At 37.3% G+C, this 23,721-nt stretch overlaps 1 protein-coding gene across 1 annotated transcript in view; it reads right to left on the bottom strand.

Moving 5' to 3' along the window:
• Pla2g4a (phospholipase A2 group IVA) overlaps positions 1-23,721 on the bottom strand; it is a 144,014-nt gene that overhangs the window by 38,647 nt on the left and 81,646 nt on the right. The window contains exons 6-10 of the mRNA XM_057769913.1: positions 20,540-20,577; positions 18,733-18,874; positions 10,956-11,092; positions 3,051-3,273; positions 1,754-1,868 (exon numbers count right to left, since the gene is read on the bottom strand). Coding sequence (XP_057625896.1) covers positions 1,754-1,868; positions 3,051-3,273; positions 10,956-11,092; positions 18,733-18,874; positions 20,540-20,577 — 655 coding nt within the window. The remainder of the gene's footprint in view (positions 1-1,753; positions 1,869-3,050; positions 3,274-10,955; positions 11,093-18,732; positions 18,875-20,539; positions 20,578-23,721) is intronic.

The raw sequence follows: 23,721 nt of genomic DNA, 5'->3' as shown, positions 1-23,721 counted from the left end.
TATTTCTATAACTGTTAGGTTTATGTATAAATCAGGAATTGTCATTATAAACTCCTCCACTTAGTAAAGGTAATAAATAATGATATTTAAAATAGTGAAGAAAGTATATACCAAAGAGATTAAATGACCTTCTGGAGAAATTTCAACAACATAAAAGTCAAGGCTTACAAATTAAACTCTCATGCCCTTCTGACCTTATCTCAGTGCTTGGGGGTAAAAAAAATGATTTCCCCAGCACTGACGTCTGATGAGAATACTAGTGCTAAGGTCTCAGTCAGTCCCCAAAATTTCAAGTTTCCTCAAAAGAACAGCTAGAGGAAGGGACAATTTCATCACAGCACTTATTTTTCATGTATAACAAAGTCTTAAGTCTTCAGTATAAACCACACCCTGGTCAAAGCTATGGTCCTTGTTGCTGATGGGCATACATGAACACTCTAATGCAAGCCTCTCTCCCACTCTTGACAGCCCAGTAATTAAATTTACCACTGTACACTCTAATGCAAGCCTCTCTCCCACTCTTGACAGCCCAGTAATTAAATTTACCTGTATAGACAAAATCCTATTCATCTTTAAGCTCTTAGAGAGTGGTTTTTCTTATGCCATCTTTCACAGAACACTCTAATTTCTTAAAATGTAAAGAAATTTAATTGTGGCTTGGCACTGATGCATTTTCTATATTTTATCACATGCATGTTTCAAAACATTATTAAGAGATGAAGGGATGCAGGCAATAAGAAGTCAATGGAAATTCACCCAAAGATAACTGTATTCTTTCTCCATTTCCTTAATGCTTACTGTAAACTTCCCAAACAAAGAGCAAGCTCTTACAGGCAGGAACGAAATGCTGTAGCAAGAGAGAGGGGTAACCCTGAGAGCCGACAAATCTGTGTCCAATAAGATCAGTAATCAGATAAACCAATATGATGTTATTAGAAGAACAAAGGCTTTCCAAAGTCAGTTCTCAGTTCTGCGTAGACAGTTACTCATGCTGACTATACAAATCACACCGTGTTTCTGAGATTTTACTCGCTCTTCTGTGATTCAAAGTTAAAAATACTTACCTCCCTAGGATCCACTAAAAGTGGATTAAAATAATATATGTGAATAACACTTTCTGGAAACCATAGCACAATAAACCTTTTAATTCATATCACTAATAAATATTGGTATATTAGTGGACAAATCACTTTTTAATAAACAAGGATTATTGCATGAGAGTATTTAGTCAAGGCAAAAAGAGAGTTATATTACAAAAGGCTGATGGATTTACATCTACTAATCCATGTTGGACTTTTAAGAGCTCGATGTGAATGAAGTTATTGAGTTGTGTGTCCCTAAAAATAGTCAATGACATCCCTTGGTTGAATATGACTGTGGCTGGGATTCCCCAGAAACACAATGTAACTTTTACAGCACCCAAGAACTGAAGCTACAGAAGAAACACGTGGAACTTCAAATAAGGCATTCTGTCTTTAAGCCACAAGCATAAACATGGCTGTAACACACCAGGTATTTCATTGTCAGCAATCAGTAGAAAATGGACCATTCAGCAACTGACTGCGTTCACAATTTACTCTCCCTTTCACTGAGCTAAATGAACAGGCATCACATTCAGTCTTGTGGAATACCCTTCCCAATCAGAAAAATTACAGAACATGTATCATAACTAGCAACCGAAATTTTTTTACATAAAGAAAATCATTAGAAATCTCCTTCTCAAGGGATTTTTCTGATAAATGGGACAACATACCAGCAAACATCAGCTCTGACACATCAGGTTTGACATGGAGACAGGTGAAGAGAGGCAAGGGGCACCGAGCTTCATTGACCTTTTCCTTCAAACTACTCAAGGTAGTGCTCATTCTCTGTCCATACACACAAAATAGAACAAAATGACTTTAAATACATAGACATGGATATAGATAAAAACTGTTTGAAATACTACGTTCAAGCAAACTATTTGAATTTTTATAATAAAATTAAGTCCTATTGTTTCTGCAAATCTCTGGACTCAAAGAGACACAAAAATAAAGTTCTGTGGAAAATGTCATCTTTATTCTAAAACAAACAAATCTCTGGGGATTGTATCAACATTTATAGTGGAGGGACATTTGGCAGTCATAGTGCTGGGAACTAATTCTCGGCTGGAGTCCCTGGCACAGGATGTCCTTTCTCTCCTGCTTTATCTTCAGATGAAAGGTCACCCTTTGGTGATACATCAAGTATATTTGTTTTCTGTGGTACATTTCCTTTTCTGACTCTTACCAGACAATGGTTATGATTAGTCTTCTGTCATCTTTTTTTATCATTACCATTATTATATTACTATTATTATTTATTAATATTATTGGCATTTTGAGACAGGGTCTCTTTGTGTAAATGTGACTGTCCTGGAACTCATTCTGTAGATAAGGCTAGCCTTGAACTCACAGAGATTCACCTGGTTCTGCATCCCTAGTGCTGGTATATAAGGTATGCACTCCCAAACCCAGCATTTATTTATTTTAAAATATGCAATATGAATATCTGTTCATGTGTGGACATGCACATGTGAGTGCAGGTGCTCATAGAGGCCAGTGGTGTTGAATCCTCCTAAAGCTCGAATTATAGGCAGTTGTGAGCTGCTAGACAGTGATGATGGGAATTTAACTTAGGTCCTCCGCAAGAGTAGTATATGCTCTTATCTGCTGAGGAGAGAAAAATCTCTTCTTTTTATATTTTTAACAGTATTTTCATTCACCTTTTCACCTAAAGAGATTACCATTCATGGAGGGAATTGAGAGTGAGAATTTGACTTTTCAAAGGAAAAATATAAAAGTTCTTTCACACGTGTTAAGTTGACAATAGTTTGAATTAGTTGATGAGTACTAGTTTGAAGCAAAGAATCCTAACATCCGATGCATGTGTTTAGCACATATACTGCTGAAGAAATAAATTGAGTGGCATAGACTGTACAAAACATCTTGTGCCTTCCCCACTGTTAGACATCATAATTAATTTACATTGCCTACTACAGTTAGAAGGATTATAATTTGACCAAGACTTACATTTTGAATTAGTGTTTCTCCTATCAACATCCCAAAGATGTCAGTAAAGGTAACAGGTTGGCCAGAGCTTTTCTTCTTCCATAAAGACTCAACATATCTTTTAACTTTTTGTGGGGTGAGAAGTAAGAGGGGGTTGTGGCTAACGTTCTTCATTAGCTCTTCATTAATCTGCTCTGGGCCTTTCTCTGGAAAATCAGGGTGCGAGTACAAGGTTGACATGTACCTGTAAAAAAGTCAAAACGTCATTAGTAAAGATAAAGAGCATTCCATCGACATCTCCAAAGAAAGGAGGCGCTCTGGCACTCTCCAGCACAAGATAAAGAAAGGTGGTTAGATTTGGCTAACTTCTCTGTCTGTTTGGAGGCATTAATTTATTTAAGAAGCAAATATGTCAATCAGAAATGGCCTAGTCTATGATAGCAGCAAATTAGGGGAGAATAGATCTGCAAGAGGGAAGGAGAGTTCCCCCAGTTCTCAGGGAAGCATGAGCAGTTCTACTGTCCACTGGCCTGCCAGGAGTGATTCTCCTTATCATACTCACTGAACACGGATGACTACACTTCAGAGTCATGTATAAACTGACTTTTCTGGATGTAAAAGCAGTCAGGAAACGGATAATCTCACTTTCCATGATGCCGATCTACATGGAGAAATTGTGTTGTCCACTACTATGGGTGCATGGAATTTGTGACAAATGTTTTCCTTTCTTTCTCCCCTCTTTCCTTACCTTTTTCTCTTTTTGTCTCTTTTAAAATTATGCATTTCCAATTAGTTAAAATTCAAAACTTTGCCCAAGGTAGAACTCTGAATTCTTAAAGATATGAACTGAAGTCAAACACCCTAGAGAAGAATAAGGCCTCCTGACTGATGAAGTCTGTTGGCCACTAGATATGTGGCCACTTTGAGTGATACCAAAATCGCCATGAGCCTGGAATTTATTATCCAGATAAGAAACTTTATGTTCCTGGTCTCTTTGCTAGAAACCAAAATCTCTAGTGCTGTAGAGCTCCTACAGAGAGGTCCTTTGCTTATCTGTCTCCATTAATAAATTCTAACCTGCTTCAAGAAAAATAAACTTTTATTATTACCATTTTCAGTCTTGGTAGATAACCTGATATATGTAACAGTTTACTGCATGGACAGAACAAAACACGATGAAAGATACTCTAATTATACCCAAACAACTCCATGAAATAGCCATGTTTTCATCTATATACATGCCATCATGGCTTATCTTCTCTTTAGGAAGGGAAGTATAACTCTTACTGAGACCTGCTTTGTTTTAGGTTAGGCACTATTCTGGTTAGATGCTACTAGATCCTGTCTTAAAGATTCACAATGACTTATAAATATCCTGTTTTGTTTTGTTTTGTTTTTAAAGAAAGAATTGGCAAAGTAAGTAATAGGCCCATATAATCAATTAATAAAAAAGAATTAGAATTTAAAACATACCCTATCTTCTTGTAAGCTTTATTTATTTTTTCATTGATTTGTTTTTATTTGGTTGGTTTGTCTTCTTTTTTCAGGGTCTCTCTATTATGTAGTTTTTGCTGCCTTGGAACTCTCTATGTAGACTAAACTGGTCTCATACTGACAGATATGCACCTGCTTCTGCTTCCCAAGTGCTGTGATTAAAGACATACATCACCATACCTAGATTGGTTTGGTTTATGACCTATGTAGCTTATTCTAGCCTCGAACTGCTAAAGCTACTGCCAAAGTTTTGAATGTGTAGGCTCTAATTTTTAAACTATGTTTACAAGATTTCAAGGCTTACAAAACAAATTATTCTCACTACATAATAAATGAGAATGTACTTTTGGATTCAGAGTTTCTTAAGGACATGACAATAGGTTGAAAAAAATAAGTTAATGAATGGAGAATGAAAGATCACAAACAGAACGTATGCTTAACAACCAAAAAGAAAAGCTACTTAAATGTTTTGATCATAACAACTAAATCTATAACTGTCCCCTAACACCTGGTACATTTAAGTCATTAAAAGTTTACCATAACTCTGGTTAGTACAGCCATCAAAAAACTATAAAAGCACATCATATAGTACTTGAAAGATACAGTTTCCATCTACTTGGATAATTATCTAAAAGTCCACATCATGATTCATGAACATCAACAAAGACCCAGTGCTCTAGATCCTGCTAAGATGTAGTGGACACATATGTTGCTACAGTTGTTTATATTTAAAGACATCAGAATATTTGAAAATAAAACATCCTTTAGAGACGCTCATGTGCTCAGCTCTGAAAATATCCAGAATATAGCTCTTTCTTTCTGAGAATTTTACAAGAGAATTCTTCATTTTATTACCAAGAATAGTTGAGGATTTAGCTCTGTGGTAGAACACTTGGATACCATTTATGAGACCCTGAGTTTAAACATCAACAGCAAACCAAACCAAATAAAAAAGTCAATGCAGATAACTAAGAATAATTCTACTTCTGCCTCTATAACGTATTAAAATATATTTTATTTAACTTCATATAGATTGCATGGTTTTGAATTCTGGAAAGCTTAGTTTTAAAGTTCATGAAGGCTATACATTATAGCATCCATTTTCATACCTCTATCTACACTTCTCCTTCCTTTCATTCCTGTATTTAATGTATCCAATTTAGTCTATTTCATTATAAGAAACATTAAGTCTTTTTCTGAATGAGACAGGATGAATGTGAGCAAGGAAAGCAAAACTTCACATCAGAGATCATTGAGTCACAGAATGACTTTTTTAAAGGCCAAGTGAAAGGGGTTTGATGCGGTCATTCTGCCACCGAAAGCTGTCATTCCTTCTGTGCACAGACAGATATAATTATCCAAATTCTATTTATATTGCAGTACAACTTCTTCATCTATATTTAGCTGAATTTGGAATGAATCAGTATGAACTGTAAGAAGCACTCTTCCCAAAGGCTTGAGACACTAGCAAGATCTAAAGACTCACCTCCTCCCTTGTATTTCTCCCAACTTTCACCTATCACTGCTGCAAGAGAAAACTCTTCCTTAGTTGTTAGAGGTTGCTTAAAATCTCAGACGGTGTCTGATGAAGGTGGGTCATTTGTCGATCTGTTGCTTTCATTGGTTAATTAATAAAGAAACTGCTTGGCCTTTGATAAGACAGAAAATTAGGTAGGCAGAGATGGACAGAACAGAATTCTGGGAGAAAGAAGCAGAGTCAGGCGGGCTCCATAGCTCCAAGATGGATGCAGGTTAAGATCTTACCGGTAAGCCACCACCTCGTGGTACTACACAGATTATTAGATATGGGTTAATCAAGATATGAGAGTTAGCCAGTAAGAGGCTAGAGCTAATGGGCCAAGTAGTATTTAAAAGATACAGCTTCCCTGTAATTATTTCGAGTAAAGCTAGGCGGGTGGTGGGACGCAGCCCCGGCGCTCCCTCTACAGGTGTCCATGCTAGAAATAGAACTTTCCAAACGAACACAGTGCATACAGATGTGAGCCTACCACTCTTTTGATCACAAAGAGAATGGTTACCTTCTATCCTCTGTTTCTATCCTCCAACAGGTGAAGAAAACTCATTCAACCTCACTCTATCTCTACTTTGCATTTTTCTCAGGAAGCACTTGACTTGAGAATTTAATTTCGAGTTTACAAAAACAAAACACAAAAACCTAGAATAGTTTATTGGCACTGAGTTCATGGTCTTTGCTCTTTATCCCTTATGAAAACATACTCTGTAGAATTCACAAGGGTGAGTTAGACAGCCTTTCCATGATACCATTGTGACTACCTGGATTTGAATTTTGGCTCTAGCACTGCCTAAACATAGAATAATAGGCAACTAGTTTTTCTGTGTTGCTCTTTCTTTGTCTCCTTGGCTTGACCCAGAAGAAAATGTAACTGGTTTTCTGCATATAAAACCACCTGAAGCTCACATTTATAACACCAAGTGATAATCCCACAGATAAGTCTTTGTTTTGATCCCAATTATGCCAATCAAGTTTCTAAAACAGAGTGCCTTGGGTAGAACTTCTATAAAGCAATGAATGAAATAGTCTTATATTTACTTATGTAAGAATCACTAAGTAGTTAAATATAATTTTCAACATATTAATAATATAAGACACCTCACTGTTTCTACACAAATGGGTTTAAATGTTTAAATATTTTTTTTTGTTTTGGTATTTTGAGACAGGGTTTCTCTGTAGTTTTGGTGCCTGCCCTGGAACTAGCTCTTGTAGACCAGGCTGGCCTCGAAGTCAAAAAGATTCACCTGCTTCTGTCTCCCGAGTGCTTGGATTAAAGGTGTATGCCACCACCGCCTGGCTTTAAATGTATTATTTTTAATGCTATACTACTCCAGAGTGGAAAAATGCTAAATTCAATCCCTATCTTCAAATCCTATAGCCCACAGTGTAGATTTCAAAGTATTGGTGCCCAGCCTCTCGGATGTACTGAGTTAGAACACTTACGTGTATACGTTAAGACTTTTTATACTTGAGAATGTACCAAAGTAGTTCTTCTCAATCAAGATTCTGGATAACTTGAGAAGACCCTCCACATTGTTCTAGGAATCCTCCATGTTAGTGAACATTTTCATTCTCAAATTTATGCTTGCCAATTTAACAGAAGAGGCATTAGTACTACTCTCTATAGACATGGAGATACTTTGATTTCCCTCTAGAGGGTGATTCCATACAAATAGGGTGATTAAAATTATATATTATATAGCCCCTTCCGGTGCTACAAGGTAACAGTTTCTCTGAGGAAAAGAGTTTTCCTAAAGGCCTAGGCAAGAGAACACAGACTTACCATCACGACTTTCCTTATCTTACTCATGCCAAGTCTCCTGAATTTAGATTTAATGAGTCACAGGAATCATCCAAAAATAATATCAGAAATAATTACTTGAAGGTAGCTACAGTTACAAGAGAAGCTTTGTCCAACCTGAAATTTGATTTTGTGATCACAGAGAACTGTCTGGGAGGTCCAGGGCTACTACACATATATTTGTACTATCTCATTTATGCCAAATTATGGTCATGTCTCCGTAGAATATGAAACATTACAGAATACTGAAGTCTAATTTGTTTTTCCAAGTCTTCCTGATTTCCTTCCTCTGAACTTTTTACTTTCTTACCCATCTCTCTCAAATACGAATTATTAACGTGAATCACTCTCAACCTTGCTTGTATCTCAGGAAATGCCTCCTCTTCTCAGTGCAATTTTCCTTATGTGTGCATTCTGCCTTGCAATCTGTCTCTATGTCTTTCTTATCTATCATCTATGACATTTTACTTTCTTGTCTTTTAACTACCTCTATGTGCTGTTCCTTTTACCTCAGACATCTATGTAAATATCCAAGTCTCTTAAATTTCAAAAGCAAAATAAGTAAACCCCATAATGTCCTCAAACCCTGACTTTATGTTTTACCCTTTCTGACCAGTTTTTATTTTTCAGGTTTTACACTGCCATATATGAACTTCTACTTTTGGTTCATGTAATTTCATGACTAAAATAACTTTTATTAACTTAATTGGAGGATTCCTAATTAAAACCACGAACATTTTCCAAACTCAGGCTAGGTTGTTTCTCCAAGGTTTGACCATTCCTGACCTCTGAGATCCATCTTTTCCTTGATTCTCCTCTCTCAGGCTTTCTTGCTAATTCTATTAGTTGTCTTTCTCCTCTTTTGTCTGTCACATTTTTGGTGTTCTCAGGATTCTACACATTAAACTACCATAGCTCAAGTATCCAAGTGAAAGATCTGTGGAATCACTAACACTTGTTACACAGATATAATTTGGCAAAAGGGAGGTTGCGGAGAAGACCTGGCATCAAGGAGAAAAGCAGTTTAAGTAGTAAATGGTGACACAGTGGAGAGGACAATCAGAGAGGATTAATCACTCCCTTTAAGAAGGGCAGTATGTGTGATTATCACAACCCTGAGCTCCTAACTTCACCAGAGGAAATCAAGGAAAATATGTACCAACAAATGGAAATGGCCTGTGAGTGAACATTTATTAGAAAGATTTGAAGATGGAGGGTCATTCATGGAAATGAAATAAAAATAGTAAAGCTAATATTTAAAGAAAAAAAAAGGCAGAGCAGATATCATGCCTATTCCAAAGTGTACCCAAACTTAAAACTCTCTTACATTTCACAGGACTTATTCTTGGGTTCCTGAGAAAAGCATGTAAGAAGATATTGTCCAAATCTAGGACAAAGGAAACGACTACAGGTCTAATCCATGTCACAAACACATAACTCTACCCCAGTGCTCAAAGATTAAACATCATTTATTGGATGCATTTAAGAAAATAGACCTCTAGCTGTACTCAGTAAAGGGCAATGAGAATCAAATAAATATTGAGTGAAGAAAATAAAATCAAGCAGAAGCAAATAATAAAATTATTCGTAAGAGTTTGGACAAAAGGGTCCAAATGTTTTCACCTCATTACTCATTAAACAGGCAGGTGCGTGCTCCTTCCTCCAGGGAAAGAAGAATGACGGTTACACCCTTCCCTCAGAAGACATCAATCATGTTGAGGGCACAATGATGGTGACAAACGTGGCCTTGGGTTAGTGATTATTTAACTGCAGGATCTGGCCCAACATATTTATTAAAAATATTTTTTAAGCAACTCTAAATTATCTACATAAGAAACTTTATATAGTATGTCAGAAGCAGCTAGTTAGCTCAGTTGCTTAGAACATGGGATTAACACCATATCATACAAATAACACTCTCAGAGAGGATTGGATTTAGCACAAAAAAGTTAGAATATAGAATTTAAAGCAGGTGTATCTTGTGATGAACAAGTCACTTGGCCTATGAGCCAAATTTCTTTAGTTAAAAAAATGAAACTTATATCCACCTCATTGAATGAAATGATAGACACTTTAAGAATACTAAACAAGCAAAATACAAGAATTCGGCACATAAACTTTTCTATGGCTCAATAACCTAATCAGCCTCCCAGGTCAGGGGCAAACATATTGTAATGAGCTAATACTCTTATTTGAGACATCTAAAAAGGACCAACTACTTGATTTTCTCTCTGAAAGGATTCAGATTCTTTGGTGGGGGGCGCGTGGTTTGAGACAGGGTTTCTCTGTATAGCCTTGGCTCTCCTGGAAACTTACTCCATAGACCAGCCTGGCCTCAAACTCAGAGACCTACCTGCCCTGCCTCCCAAGTGCTGGGATAAAAGGTGTGTGCCACCATAGCTCAGCCATTTATATGATTTTCAGTGGGCTGGTATGGGTTAGACACATCAAAAGTATGTACTGTCTCTCTGGAAATGTTATATACATATATTCACGAAAGGTAAATTCACAGGACAAGAATGTTACCCATGTGGGTGTTAGAGTTATCCGCCTAGCTCAGCTGAGTTTAAACAGACTTAAAGGACTACAATATTCTGTTAAATAGCAACTAATGAGGCCTCCTGCATCTGCGCTGCCCAGAGCCATTTTCTCTCTTCTGTAGCCTACAACATCTTGTATTTTTTCCTATTTGCCCTAAAGAGGAAGATGAATACCTCATGAATCACATAGACTTAGACATGTTTTCTGGAGGAGTCCAAATCAGCAAATTATAGGAAGATTAAATTAATTATGGGTGGAGAATGCTACTCCACTACTGTCATATTTATCTGAAACCATCTTTAACAGGCTATCCTTTTATTGCATGCCCTAACGACAATTTTTGTCAAAACAGGCTTTAGAGAGTAAATGGATGACCAAAGTTTTAACTAAAGATAGGTAGTTATCATAGTAGGACATTCTTAAGCTGGAATGAAAGGTTTTAGCAATTTGAAGGTAAGATATAATTTTCTAAGTTTCTCTTTCATAATGTTTGAATTAGATAAGTTGTAAACCTTTAGAAAAATAAAATTCAAATCAACTAAAAATGTATACTAACCATGTGGAGCCGGAAAGACCAGCAATGTAGGTAGCACAATCCAAAATCCCAGATTCATACAGTGCCTTCATCACACCAGAGAATCCAACCATGGCCCGGAAACCCCCACCTGAACCCAAAATGGCCACCACAGGCACCTGGAATGAAGCAACACAGAGGGTATACAAACAGCAAAACCCATAAATTAATTAATTTCCAGTTTCAACTCTAAGGCTAGAAACAATTCACAGTCATACAAAGAAACAGGTATCACTCACATCCTAGCGATATTTAATTTTCTTCTGTGTGTTTATTTATTTTATTTTGTATATTTAATGTTTTTAAAGAAGTGTTTCATTGTAAAAATCAAGAATCAAAGTCAACTGGAAAACATGTTATTATAATAATAGTTATAACAGCAACCAGCACAGCAAAGCTCTATGCTTGTTTGCAGTTGCAATCTGAAGCTTGCTTTCAGGGGCATTGCTTCATTTGGTCCCTCAGACATCCCGAACGAGCTAAGAAGAGTAATGCTCTTCTCTGTCAGTCTCACAGTTGGCAGAAGCAATCTGTCACTTGGGCAAACAGCTTGTTTTGTAGGGCGCATTTACAGGAAGCATTTTTAACTTTGGTGACAGATCTGAAGCGAGCGGTGAGAGGCATGCGGTCAGAGGCATTTTTATTTCCATTTGAAAAGGGTTAAGTTAAGCACCCACAATATAGGCTCCATACACAGACAGCTAATAACTAGTACACCCGAGAATCACACTAAGGTACAACTCACACCAAAAGCCATGCTCTTTGCTCTTTGGCGTTGTTATAGAGATGGGAGAGATTTATTGAGGGAAATTCCCGGATGCATGGGCAAACTGCACCTCATACTCATGTATAACATCAAATAATACAAGACAATTCTGTGCAATACATGAGAAGAGATTTGGATGCTAAAATAGTCTTCTAAACAGTCATTCTGAAATAACATTCCGAGTAACAATGTGTGCATCTTTTAGTCCTGGTTGCTATTTGAAGAGAATCAGATATGAGATGGCTTTTAGGTTATATTTGGACATAACATCGTTAATACTTGCGCATAAATGTGTCAAGAAATACTTCACGTACTTTCTCTTAGAATTACAGGAAATGAACTTGCATTTACCAAAAAATCCTGTGCTTTGATTTAATCTCTCTTGATGTATGGGTTTATAAATCCTATTGTTTTTCTTCCTTAGAGAAGAAAGCTCTAAGATGCTTAAGACCTCTGACCTTCCCGTAGATTGCAACCTCTTGCCATCACAAAGGACAGCTTTCCCATGATTCTGTGTTAGGGCTCACTAAGGAAACAGATCCAAATCAATGTGTGTCTATACGGAAAGACATTCATTATAAGAAATTGGTTCACACAATTGTAGAGACTAGAAAGTTCAAAGCTGCAGTGTGGACCAGTGTGGTCCAGGCCTAGAAAAGCTGGTGGTGCAGACAAAGTCTGAAGGTAGGTGCTAGACAATTCCTTCCTGATCTCAGCAGCTCTTCTCTTAGGGAGATGTTACTCAAATTAGAGACACTGTACCAGTAACAAGCTTGTTAGTCAGATTCGAATTCCACAGCAACAATGATGAAAGAGAGCCCTATAGTTTAGAGAAATTACTTCAAGTGGACACACAGGGCATGCCAAAGGGCAGTTGATTTCAAAGGGCACCAACATGTAAAAACCGAAATTCACTTTATCTGAACAAGAAGTTGCATGTTTCCCAAAGGTTTCTGTCCCAAATTATCTAAAGCAATATCTGTTGTTTTTGTTTAAGAGTGTTTAGAACCATAAGCTTTTAGACAATTAGAAACCTTAACTATTGTGTTACTCTCCAGGCAGGAAACTTAGGATATTACATTTAACAGTTATTGTCACAGGATGTTATACAATCAACAATAGCCCCTAACAGTGTTTATACGGAACGGTTTTGTTGACTAACTACTATGCACTCCGCATATTTTGCTAGATACATCACAGTCTTGGTATTCATTTCCTTAACTCTGTAAGAGACATCATCTCAGCTGAAGCACAAGCAAACACAACGCGTGTCCAAGATTTGAACTCATTAAGGTCCTGCACTGAACGCGGCCTCTTTTTGAAAATCAAAAGCCGTCTACTTTCTCTTGTTTAATAAAAAAAGAAAGAAAGAAAGAAAGAAAGAAAGAAAGAAAGAAAGAAAGAAAGAAAGAAAGAAAGAAAGAAAAGAGGGTATAGAAGGTCAGCAAGGGTAGGTTTGAGATGTCTGGCAGGGGTTAGTGGGCATTGCGACAACATGGCTTCTCCTTTGGCATGTTTAATTGTGATGTTTAATGGACACCCTTGCAATTTAAGATGACACTTTTAAAATAATATTCTCTCTTAATGATGACTTGAGCCCTGCCAATCAACGGGAGAATGAGCAGAACCTGTAGGGGTTTATTTGGAGTTCACATTCTCTGTTGTAACTTAATTTTTATTTGTTTTTATTTTTAGTTTTTTGGTTTTCACTGGCGGGAAAGAGATGCTCATTTTAAATGTGTTTTTTTTTTTGTTTGTTTGTTTTTGTTTTTTTTTTGTTTTTCGAGACAGGGTTTCTCTGTGACTTTGGAGCCTGTCCTGGAACTAGCTCTGTAGACCAGGCTGGTTCGAACTCACAGAGATCCGCCTGCCTCTGCCTCCCGAGTGCTGGGATTAAAGGCGTGCGCCACCATCGCCCAGCATGCTCATTTTAAATGTTGAAGTGTACAAGTTGCTTTGTTACAATAAAACCAATGTGTACACACACAAATACACAGAGAGAGAGAGAGAGAGAGAGAGAGAGAGAGAGAGAGAGAGAGAGAGAGAGAGAGAGAGAGAAGTAGGATAGGAACATTCTTGACTTCTTGACTTTGATATTTTCGTAAGACAGATCTTGAGAAGAAGCCACTTCCCCATACCCAGTGAACAACTATAAAGTCCTGATGAGAAAATGAAGATACTTACAAGAAACAGGAAAACGGGAGACTAAGAAACACAAAGATATGCTTGATAATAATAGAAAAATGTTTTATGGGAATAAATGGTATTGATACAGTCTGTGGTGCAGGTTATGTCTAAGCTGATTATTTCTAACAAGAAGGGAAGGAGTAGATAAAAGTCAAACCAGAATTCTAGAAACCATCCACACTAATGTGGTCCATGAAAATTCACACTAAATGGCCCATGGACATCCACACTAATACGGCCTGTGGACATCCACACTAATATGACCTGTGGACATCCACACTAATATGGCCCGTGGACATCCATAATAATATGGCCCATGGACATATACAGTAATATGGCTTGTGTGCATACAAATTAATATGGCCTGTGGATGTATATACTTTAAGAGTCTAACCCTCTCATCTAAACTTTGTTTTGTTCATTAATAGCCAGTTATTGGTATTCCTCTGTTTTTGAAACCTGATATTTCTTTCTGTCTCCCTCACCCGCCTCCTGCCTTACTCCCTTTCCCTCTATTCCTCCTCTCTATAAATGCCATGCCAATTACTACCTAACTTTATTCGCTGATTCACACAAAATATTTACTGGGCATCATATTTTAGGAGTCATATTAGATACTGGAAATACACAAGTGAACATCACCGACACTGTATGACCCTCATCAAACTTATATTCTAATGAAGAAAGAAGACATCAAATGAATATTTATATAAGTACTTTTAGGTACCATCATGGTAAATTCTGAAAGATAAACTATGTACTTTTGCACAAAAGAAGGGCTTAATGCAGTCAACTTCGTGTTTTGAGAAGACCACTCTGAATTCTGGGTAGACAGAAAAGAGCAAAGAGGAGGACAGCCACAAGAGGACATGCGAAGAACAGTGATGTTGCTTTCAGTATTTAGGAGTGCTGTGATGGAGATACTGAGGCTCATTAGTGAGGAAATCAAAGATGCAAATAAGGAGATTAGATAAGAAATCAAAGACCCATGATGAAGCGGAAGTTGCAAAGTGAAGAGCTTCAAGTGCCAGGAGGACATCTGTCATCAGCAGCTGTGCTTGGGAAAGGTGGAGTAAGACACTGCCGGTATCTATTTGTCACGGAACTGACACAATCCAACACTGAAGGCAGATGCCCGGAGAATGAAAGGATGCAAAGCGGGCTGTGAAGAGCAGGTGTGCGTTTTTATAGAAAATATCTGTACTCAAGCGGAAGCTGACAATATAGATGGGGGAGGGGACTGGAAGGACTGAATAATTAACTACTATGGTTCCTGAAAAGGGCTTGTGACATGTGTCTGATGTGGACCTGCATTTGAAAGAACAGGAACTCTCCTCATGAAAGTAGGAGAGGAAACCACAAAGGAAAATCATGGGCTGCATGTGTCACTTTATGGCCAAAAATTAGAAAGAGAAAGATGTATGGATCTCTTATCTCTTGATTTTAATTTGTCTTTGATTAGGAGCCAAGTTACTAGCTGTGAATAGAATAATGGGCGCGCTGTAGGAAAAAAATAAAATTGCTGCAAATAACTGAGCAGCAAATAGGAAGCCTGGGATAATGAGTCAAGGGTCTTCTAAGGGAGGGATAGAGATGACCATGAATGTAAAAATTCTGCTTTGCATTCCAGCAAGCTCATTTGGCATGGCGCAGCCAGTACTCTCCCACCTTCCCACCAATGCCAGCATCCTCCACTCACATCTGTTCACTTCACACATCATTAGCTTAATCCGATTAAAAAGCTCTTGTCCAAACAAGGCTTTAAACTCACTAAAGAGCCTTAAGTGCTACCCATCTCAAATTTTATCTTCTCCAGAAGCTAACACAGTTGTCTTGATCAGTGATATAGAAATCAGAACAACTTGAAATAAAAATTATAGGCCCCAATAGTCTAACAACAGAAAACACAGATGGAAACAAAAAGAAGTCGCAGAATTGCTGTGAAAGGTGTGTTGCCTGCATTAAAAGTAAACGAAGAAAAAAAATGAGTAAATATGATAAGAAGGAAGTTTCTCCCAATACAAGTAACCAAACAAAACTAGTAACCAAACCTGTCATAAATTCCTCAAGAGATCTGTCAGGGAGACAAACAACTTACACAATATAAAAGAATCAGCTACCTTCATTTAAAAAAAAATACATAAATTTAAATGGAGCCTTCACTTTCCCCTTTGTTTCTTTTTGGCAAAAGTCCCCCATAAGCAGCATTGTATTTTACAGTTAGTTGGCTTCACAGTAATCAAAGCATGCCAACATTAGCAATGGACGTCCCACCTCATGGCTCCCTGAAAACATAGCTGGAAACCTGCCATCATTTGTGGCATATGGGTGTTCATCAGGTGCCCTTCCTAAGTTGCTGTATCTTGTGACCAAGTGTACTTTACCTTTAATTCAAAATAACACTGAAACCCTGTGTGTGTGTGAAAGTGTGCCTACTTGTGAATTTTATGAATAAAATTGTGCTACCTTAAAATATTCAACTAATAATAATTCAACTCATGAAAATAAGCCAAGAATTGTTCTATCACTAACAAGAAACTTCATCATTCTTCATCATTGCCGCAGATTATCTTCATAGATTTCATTTGTGGAGATAGACTGGTAGAACAGAAAGGAAGGCAGAGACATAGGGTATATTAGGTAGACAATGATGATGAAGAGAGGGAAATGGATGGATGAATGGATGGATACATACATACATACATACATACATACATGATAGATGATAGATAGATAGATAGATAGATAGATAGATAGATAGATAGATAGATAGATAGATAGATAGATAGATAGGCAGACAGGCAGATATGCAGACATGCAGGCAGGCAGGCAAATGAAAAAGATAGATTATCCAAAAAGATTATAAAATATATTACTGAATATTCACTCAAATTTTAAAAAAAAGTTAGAGTAAAATTCAAATATTGTACCATCAATAACTGTTTTTAATTACATTATTCTAAACTCTGTATAAGTAGAAGTCATTTTTTGACTACTTGGTCATTTTTAGATGGTATTTTGCAGGTCTTTGCTCTGAAATATGAAGAACTAAAACACTTTTTATCTCCTCTTTTAGTTTGCAACTCAAGTCAGTTAAGGAATGTTGTCAAGTTAGCTAGAAAAAAATCTTACTTCTATATACATTTCTTGAGGGTGTTTTTCTAATAAAGGTTAGTAGTCATATGCCTTATTTTTAAAAAAATGAATAATGTATTGAAGACTAAAGAGTTGGGCCATGAGTTAAGAGCACTAGTTGCTCTTCCAAAGTACCCAGCTTCAATTCCCAGAATTTACATGACAGCTCACAACCCTCTGTAACTCCAGTCCCAAGGGATCAATCTGAAGCCCCCTTCTCATCTTCATGGGAGCTACATGCATGCAGTGAACAGACACCCATGCAGACAAAACACCCAAACATATAAAATAAAAATAAATGGGGAAAATGCTAATCCTGTATTAGAAAATATAAATTGTGCTCCATCTACACAATGAGAAGCTGTTCATTGGTGAAAGAAAGAAAGAAAGAAAGAAAGAAAGAAAGAAAGAAAGAAAGAAAGAAAGAAAGAAAGAGGCTACTAGATCATGCAAAGATGTGGGACAAGATGGAATTTACATTATTATTATGTGAAATAATCCAATCTGATTCATGTTAACATGACTTCATGTTATCAGCCTTCCCCTTTACAAGATTATATAATATAGAAGCAGGTAAAACTATACGGAAAGAAGAAAGATAAGTGGATGTCAGAGGTTATGTTTGATAGAGAATTAGCCATGTGGAAGACAATGGGTGGCATTCAAGACAACAAAGCTATCCCCCAATACTGTACACATGGGCCATGACATAGTTTTCAAAACCCATAAAATGTACATTAATTGCAAACCCTTACATAAACTACAGACTTTGGACAATTTTGCATCAATTGCAAGGATTATGCTAACAAGAGCACTGCTCTGATGTTGGGTGTTGAGTCCAAGATGTGATGTTAAGTGTCTTGTTAACTCACTCGGTTCAGAGACACCCAGACAGAAGATTAGTAAAACAGTACTTCTCCATTCATCTCTGAGGATGGTTTCCAAGAAGACTAGTGTTTGAATCAGTGGGCTCCATAAGATATGCCTTCTGTCCTCTATGTGAACTGGCATGGCTTGATATGGATCCATGTCTTATTGCCATTGGGTTCTCAGGCCTTGGGTCTCTGAGACATGACACCAGTACCACCATCCCAGCAATTCTAATCCTTAGGCCTACAGCCCCAGACACAGCCCCAGCATCAAATCCTCCAGATGCAGATTAAGTTATATCCCCGATTTCCTTGGATTTCCACCTTGTAGACAGCATATCAAAGGACTTTTCAGCTTCCATAATATACATGAGCCAATTTCTATTATATTCTATTAAATCTCTCTCTCCCCCCTTTTCTTTTCTCTTCCCCCACCCGTCTTACACACACACACACACACACACCTACACACACACACACACCTTTGGTTCAGTTTCTGAGACTAAGAGGTTATACATATGTGTGAATGGAAAGCATTAGGGAATTATCTGTGTCTTCTGCTCGGTTTTTTTTCTGTGGCACTAACACTGTTTTTAAAGTCAAATTAGAGATAACTACTACAGCTGATGATTATTACCAAAATAATCAGCATTGGGTTGAGCATTCTCAAAGTCTTTTCATTTTTGAAGCACCTATCCTGCCTCACAAGCTGAAGAAATCATGCCCATATTGAGAAATGCATCGGAAGAAATCAATAAACTTATCATTAGGCTGTAATGGCATTTCAAATTTCCCAACTCACATCACGTGTGGAATAGAGCCCCTCACTGTCCTTTGGACCCAGAAGTTTCTTCATGCTCTCCTTTATGTTCTCTTTCCTCTGCTGCCTGAAAGCTTTCTCCTCATCACACAGCGCCATGCTGAACCGTAGGTCTGGGCATGAACTACGACAGAAAACAGAGAGATCAATGAGTCACAGCTCCCAGGAGCCTTACTATGCAATAGTCAATCTCTGAGGTTCTCCAAAACTGCATGAATACTGCTGGCTGCTTCCCTCAAACGAGTCCCAGGAAACAACCTTAGAACTATAGAACAAAATGATAGCTACCTTAAAACGGTTTTGTTTTTTTGTGCCCCATGGCAAGTAAAGATCTAGGACTGAACTCGAAACAGACGGAGCAAAGCAAATTTAGCAACCTGTATTCAGAAGCGAACAAATTTAAAATATTTTCTTAAAAAACAAGTGATAGTTAAGGGCTGGAGAGAGAGTTCAGAGGTTAAGAGCACTGTGTTCTCTTCCAGAGGTCCTGAGTTCAATTCTCAGCCATCACATGGTGGCTTACAACTATCTGCAATGAGATCTGGTGACCTCTTCTGGCAGATAGGCAATGCAGACAGAACATTGTGCACATAATAAATAAATAAATCTTTAAAACAAAACAAAACATTCATAAATATAAAAATTTTAAAAAGTGATATTTAGGAAAAATAGATGAGTTAACAGTCCCCAGTACATTGTGAAATGGTTTGTGTGAGATGTCCCTCCTAGATCTTGGACATGAATACTTGATCCTCATTGGGTGTCTGTTTGGAAGATTATGAGGTGTGGCTGTGCTGGGAAGAGTATGTTATTCGGCAGTTTTGAGTTTTCATGCCACTCCCACTGTGTTCTCTACTTTCTGCTTATGGTTGGGGATATCAGCTCTTAGCTGCTGCTTCAGCCTCCTGCCATCTGGTACCTCTGCTCCACCATCATAACCTCTGACCCTTTGGAACCATAAACCCAAAACAAATGCTCTGCTGTAAGTTGCCTTAATCATGGCACTTTATCACGGCAATAGAAAAGAAGCCAATATATTCTGGATATTAGGACAGTAAAGACTTTCAGAAAGAAAAAAAAAGACTTTCAGAAGTGCTTCAATATAGAAAATTGTTTGTGGCTTTGGTACAGCACTTTAAAAGCTTAAATGGACAAGAGTACTTCCCTTGCTCCTGCATCCCCATCACTCCAGCATCTAACACCCACTAGTATCACAAAGCACTTAACTCCCAGGAAGCAGGCTTGCAGAGATAATGTCTTAATTAATTTCCTTGTTTAATGGAGGACTCTCTTGAAAAGGGAAGTGCTTCAAACAACACAACTCCAGGTAACCACAAGTGCAGGAGCATCTACAAGACATTACACTATTCCTTTTGAATAGTGGCAGCCACAATTCCTCAGAAACTTATACCCATTAAAAACCACATTGAACATAATGTATTATGACATCTATGGAAGAAATTATTAAACATCATTTATGGCCTATCACCAATGGGAAATGGGCTTTAAAAAACCACACAATTGTTTCCATGGGAATAGATGTGTTACTAGAAAGAGGGCCCTTGAAAACAAGCACTAACTCTGACAACCATTCCCCAGCTTCCAAACTACTGTAAAAGTAAGAAAAGAATATTACAACTCTTCTTTTTGGATTTTGAGTAGCTAGCTGAAGGAGACTATTAGGAAACTATTATGTATTCAAAGCTTTAGGAATTATTTCACACATAAAGAATTCTCTTTAACAATATCACTCTAAATATTCTTCATCTGATTAAATAAATGAACTTACCAAACTTCAAGTGACATTTCCAGGATCATTTCAGTGACCTATAAAAGGAATATATTAACTAGATGAGGTTTTAAAGCATATGTGCTTGATATAATAGAAACAGGCAAAATGAAATTTAAATGATTAAACAAATAAAAAGGAACAGAAGAAAAGCAGATATTTCTTTATATACATGCTCATCAGTTTTTGTCAGTTATTATATAGCTCTACATGATAAATTATTTTAGCATGAATTGCCTCTGCCTGATTAGTGGTGTGATAGTTATGGTGATAAAATCAACAACTTTAAATTTGGATCTGAGGCCCAACCCACAGAAGGGAAATCATGACTGGTACTGCCAACCTGGTCAAAAGCTGGGGATGTCATAGGCACTGGGGAAAAACTAAATGGGCAGTGTCTAAACATTTGTTTCTACCCATGGATTAGTGCTCCTGGACAGCCTTGTCTAGGGAAGCTTCTATTTGCAGTGAGCAACAGTTAATGCAGAGACCTATAACTGGTCAAAGTATTGGAAATAAGTGATTGTGTTGAATGCTCAGCTTAGGATGGACCATCCATATTACCTACTCCAAGTCCCAGAAATCATAAAAAAGGGGGGGTTGGAAAGAAAATAAGAGCCATAGCATAGGAAGGAGTTCTGTGAAACACCATCTTCTGTCCATTGTACGGCCACTGCACTTACGAACTCACAGAAGCTACAGTTACCTGTCCAAGACATGCTCTAGGTGGGACCCCTCCATATTCCATCACAGATAAGGGAGGAACTCATTAGAACCACCCCTCTCTGAGGAGTTACTAGCAGTTAATGGGTGCTGGAGGGTGGGAAATCATTTTCCTCAATGGCCACCGAAAAGTTACCCATACTTGAGTGAATAAATTCTTAGCCGTGCACATGCAAGCAACCCTCTTTAAACTCAGTGCACTACAAAAACAAATGAAAAAAATAAAACAAAAAATAGGATGAAAAATAAGGTGTTCCAGAAGGAGTGGAAGGGAGAAAAAAAGAAATGGGATGGGGCGAAATTTTAAAAATCTATTATATACATAAATGAAATTGTTGAAGAATGGTAATTTCTTTTAAAAAGTAAGTAATGCCTCTGCCTTATTGTTTACTTCCTGCACTGAAATAAAGTACTTGGCTCCATGAATTATTATTCATAAAACATAAAAGTGACTGAGATTCAAAATAAGGTTAACACTACCGTAGTGAGCACTGGTTGGGAGTTGCTTAAGATTGCAGATTCAATGTCCACCATGGCCAAGAAACCAAACAAACCCTGTGTGGAAGCTCAAATGTGCATGTATGCAACATGTGAGACTGGAATGGGTACACTCATACCTGCTGGTACCCAGATTCAGGATCCAAGAATCATCTACCAGTGCAATAAGGTGAATCTAGATTTTACTTTCCCATGAGTACTTTTGAGCCAACCAAACTGTATCCGGTCAAGCAGAGAAGTTTAATTTACCTTAAAAGGAAGTACATAATATTCACAGAGAAAACATGCATGAAAAGTGCCTTTCCAGAAAGTACAATCTCTGCTCTACTGAAAGACCTCTGATAATAGTTAGTACTGATGACATCAGTACTGAACAATGTCCCTGAAGAATCAATGGGAAAATATCCTGAAAGTTGCTGTTTAATTTTAAAATTGTGCTATTACTTTTATTATACTAGTTACCCTAAGAACATAGATTGGAGAGACTACCCAATCATTACTATAGAACTATGATTTGCTTCTTGAAATGTGAAGGCCCTAAGTTTAGAACCATCAAAAATTACAAGATTTGTTACCTCTGGGGTAAAAGGTATGGGAGAAGACAGGTTTAAAATAAGTTTACAGATGATTCTCAGTATGGGCTTTATGAGTAATAGATAGTAAAATCTGTATAAACGTATGTTTCAGAATGAACTGAACTTAAATAGGTTTCTACTACTAGTTCACTGCAGAGTATTTGGAACTGATGGACTGATGGGTAATCAATGAATATCTGTTGAATGTTCATGTGATGTGGAGTACATCAGGCAATCTTGTCCTGTCAAAAAAGCATCCAATAACTAATAGGAATAAAATCATGGGATGGTCTGACTCAAAGAATAGTTTTCTGCCTGACTTTATAAATCATAATTCATGAAAAGAGATGTAGCTATTACTTTTACAGCTAATAAAAACACTCTAAAAATTCTAGGATAAAGGGAATTACACATTGCTGGATGAACTGTATTTCATTATAAATCAAATTTATTATAAAATAATTACTATTTATCAGTGGGAACAGTGCCTAGATCACATCCCTGTCCATTTCTGACTTTGAAATTTCGACTGGAGTCTTTCCCACAGGGTACTTGGAAAAGGCTTTATACTGAATAATGTTGTCAGGGTTATTAAGTACAATCAATCAGGCACAGCAGGCACAAATTCTGTTTTATAGTTGCTGTTGCTGGGTGTTGTTTGTTTGTTTTTTTGAGACAAGATCTCACTATACAACCTAGGTTGACCTAAAATTGGAATTACAGCTGTGTCCTACCTGGGTATATATTCTGTGTTCTCAAAGAAAACTAAATAAATGTTTTCTTTGAGAACAAAATGGAATTAAACTTAATGTATGTCTCTCCAGGGGGCCAAATCTCCATGGATAAATGGATAGGAAATGAGCTATCTTATAACACTCTGTTGCAAAGTATAACTCACGAGAGTAAATATTTCATAAAAAGCTGAATTTTCAACTGGTACGTACTGAACCAACTTACATATTAAAATATTCAATGCTTGAAGGTATCCAGTGCCTCATTGCTTCATTGATTTAATATACAAAACAGAAATTGGGTATGCGATGTTTATGATTATATTTGTGTTCCCAGGAGAATACCTTTTCTATTCATGGTCATCAGTATTTTTTAAGATGTTCCTAAATAGAGGACAAAACTCTTAAGGGAAAGGCAGAATAAAAGCAGGCCCAGGATATTTCTGTCATCTTGAACATCTCAGAATGTGTTGCTACGGTGCTCATCACGGATCAGACCTTCACTTCCTGGTGTTACCCAAGTGGACCACAGAGGCTCAGAAGGAAAGTTTTCCCTGCCCCACCTCCCCCGACAATGCAGTATGCTCAGACTTGCTGGGAAACCTGATAGTCACAATTGCTACATCTCCTACCTGGAACTTGTCATTCAGCTAAA

This window comes from Chionomys nivalis, chromosome 5 (assembly GCF_950005125.1).
Source record: "Chionomys nivalis chromosome 5, mChiNiv1.1, whole genome shotgun sequence".
Lineage (NCBI taxonomy): Eukaryota > Metazoa > Chordata > Mammalia > Rodentia > Cricetidae > Chionomys > Chionomys nivalis.
The sequence above is the reverse complement of the archived record's forward strand: the minus strand, read 5'-3'. Positions and strand labels throughout refer to the sequence as shown.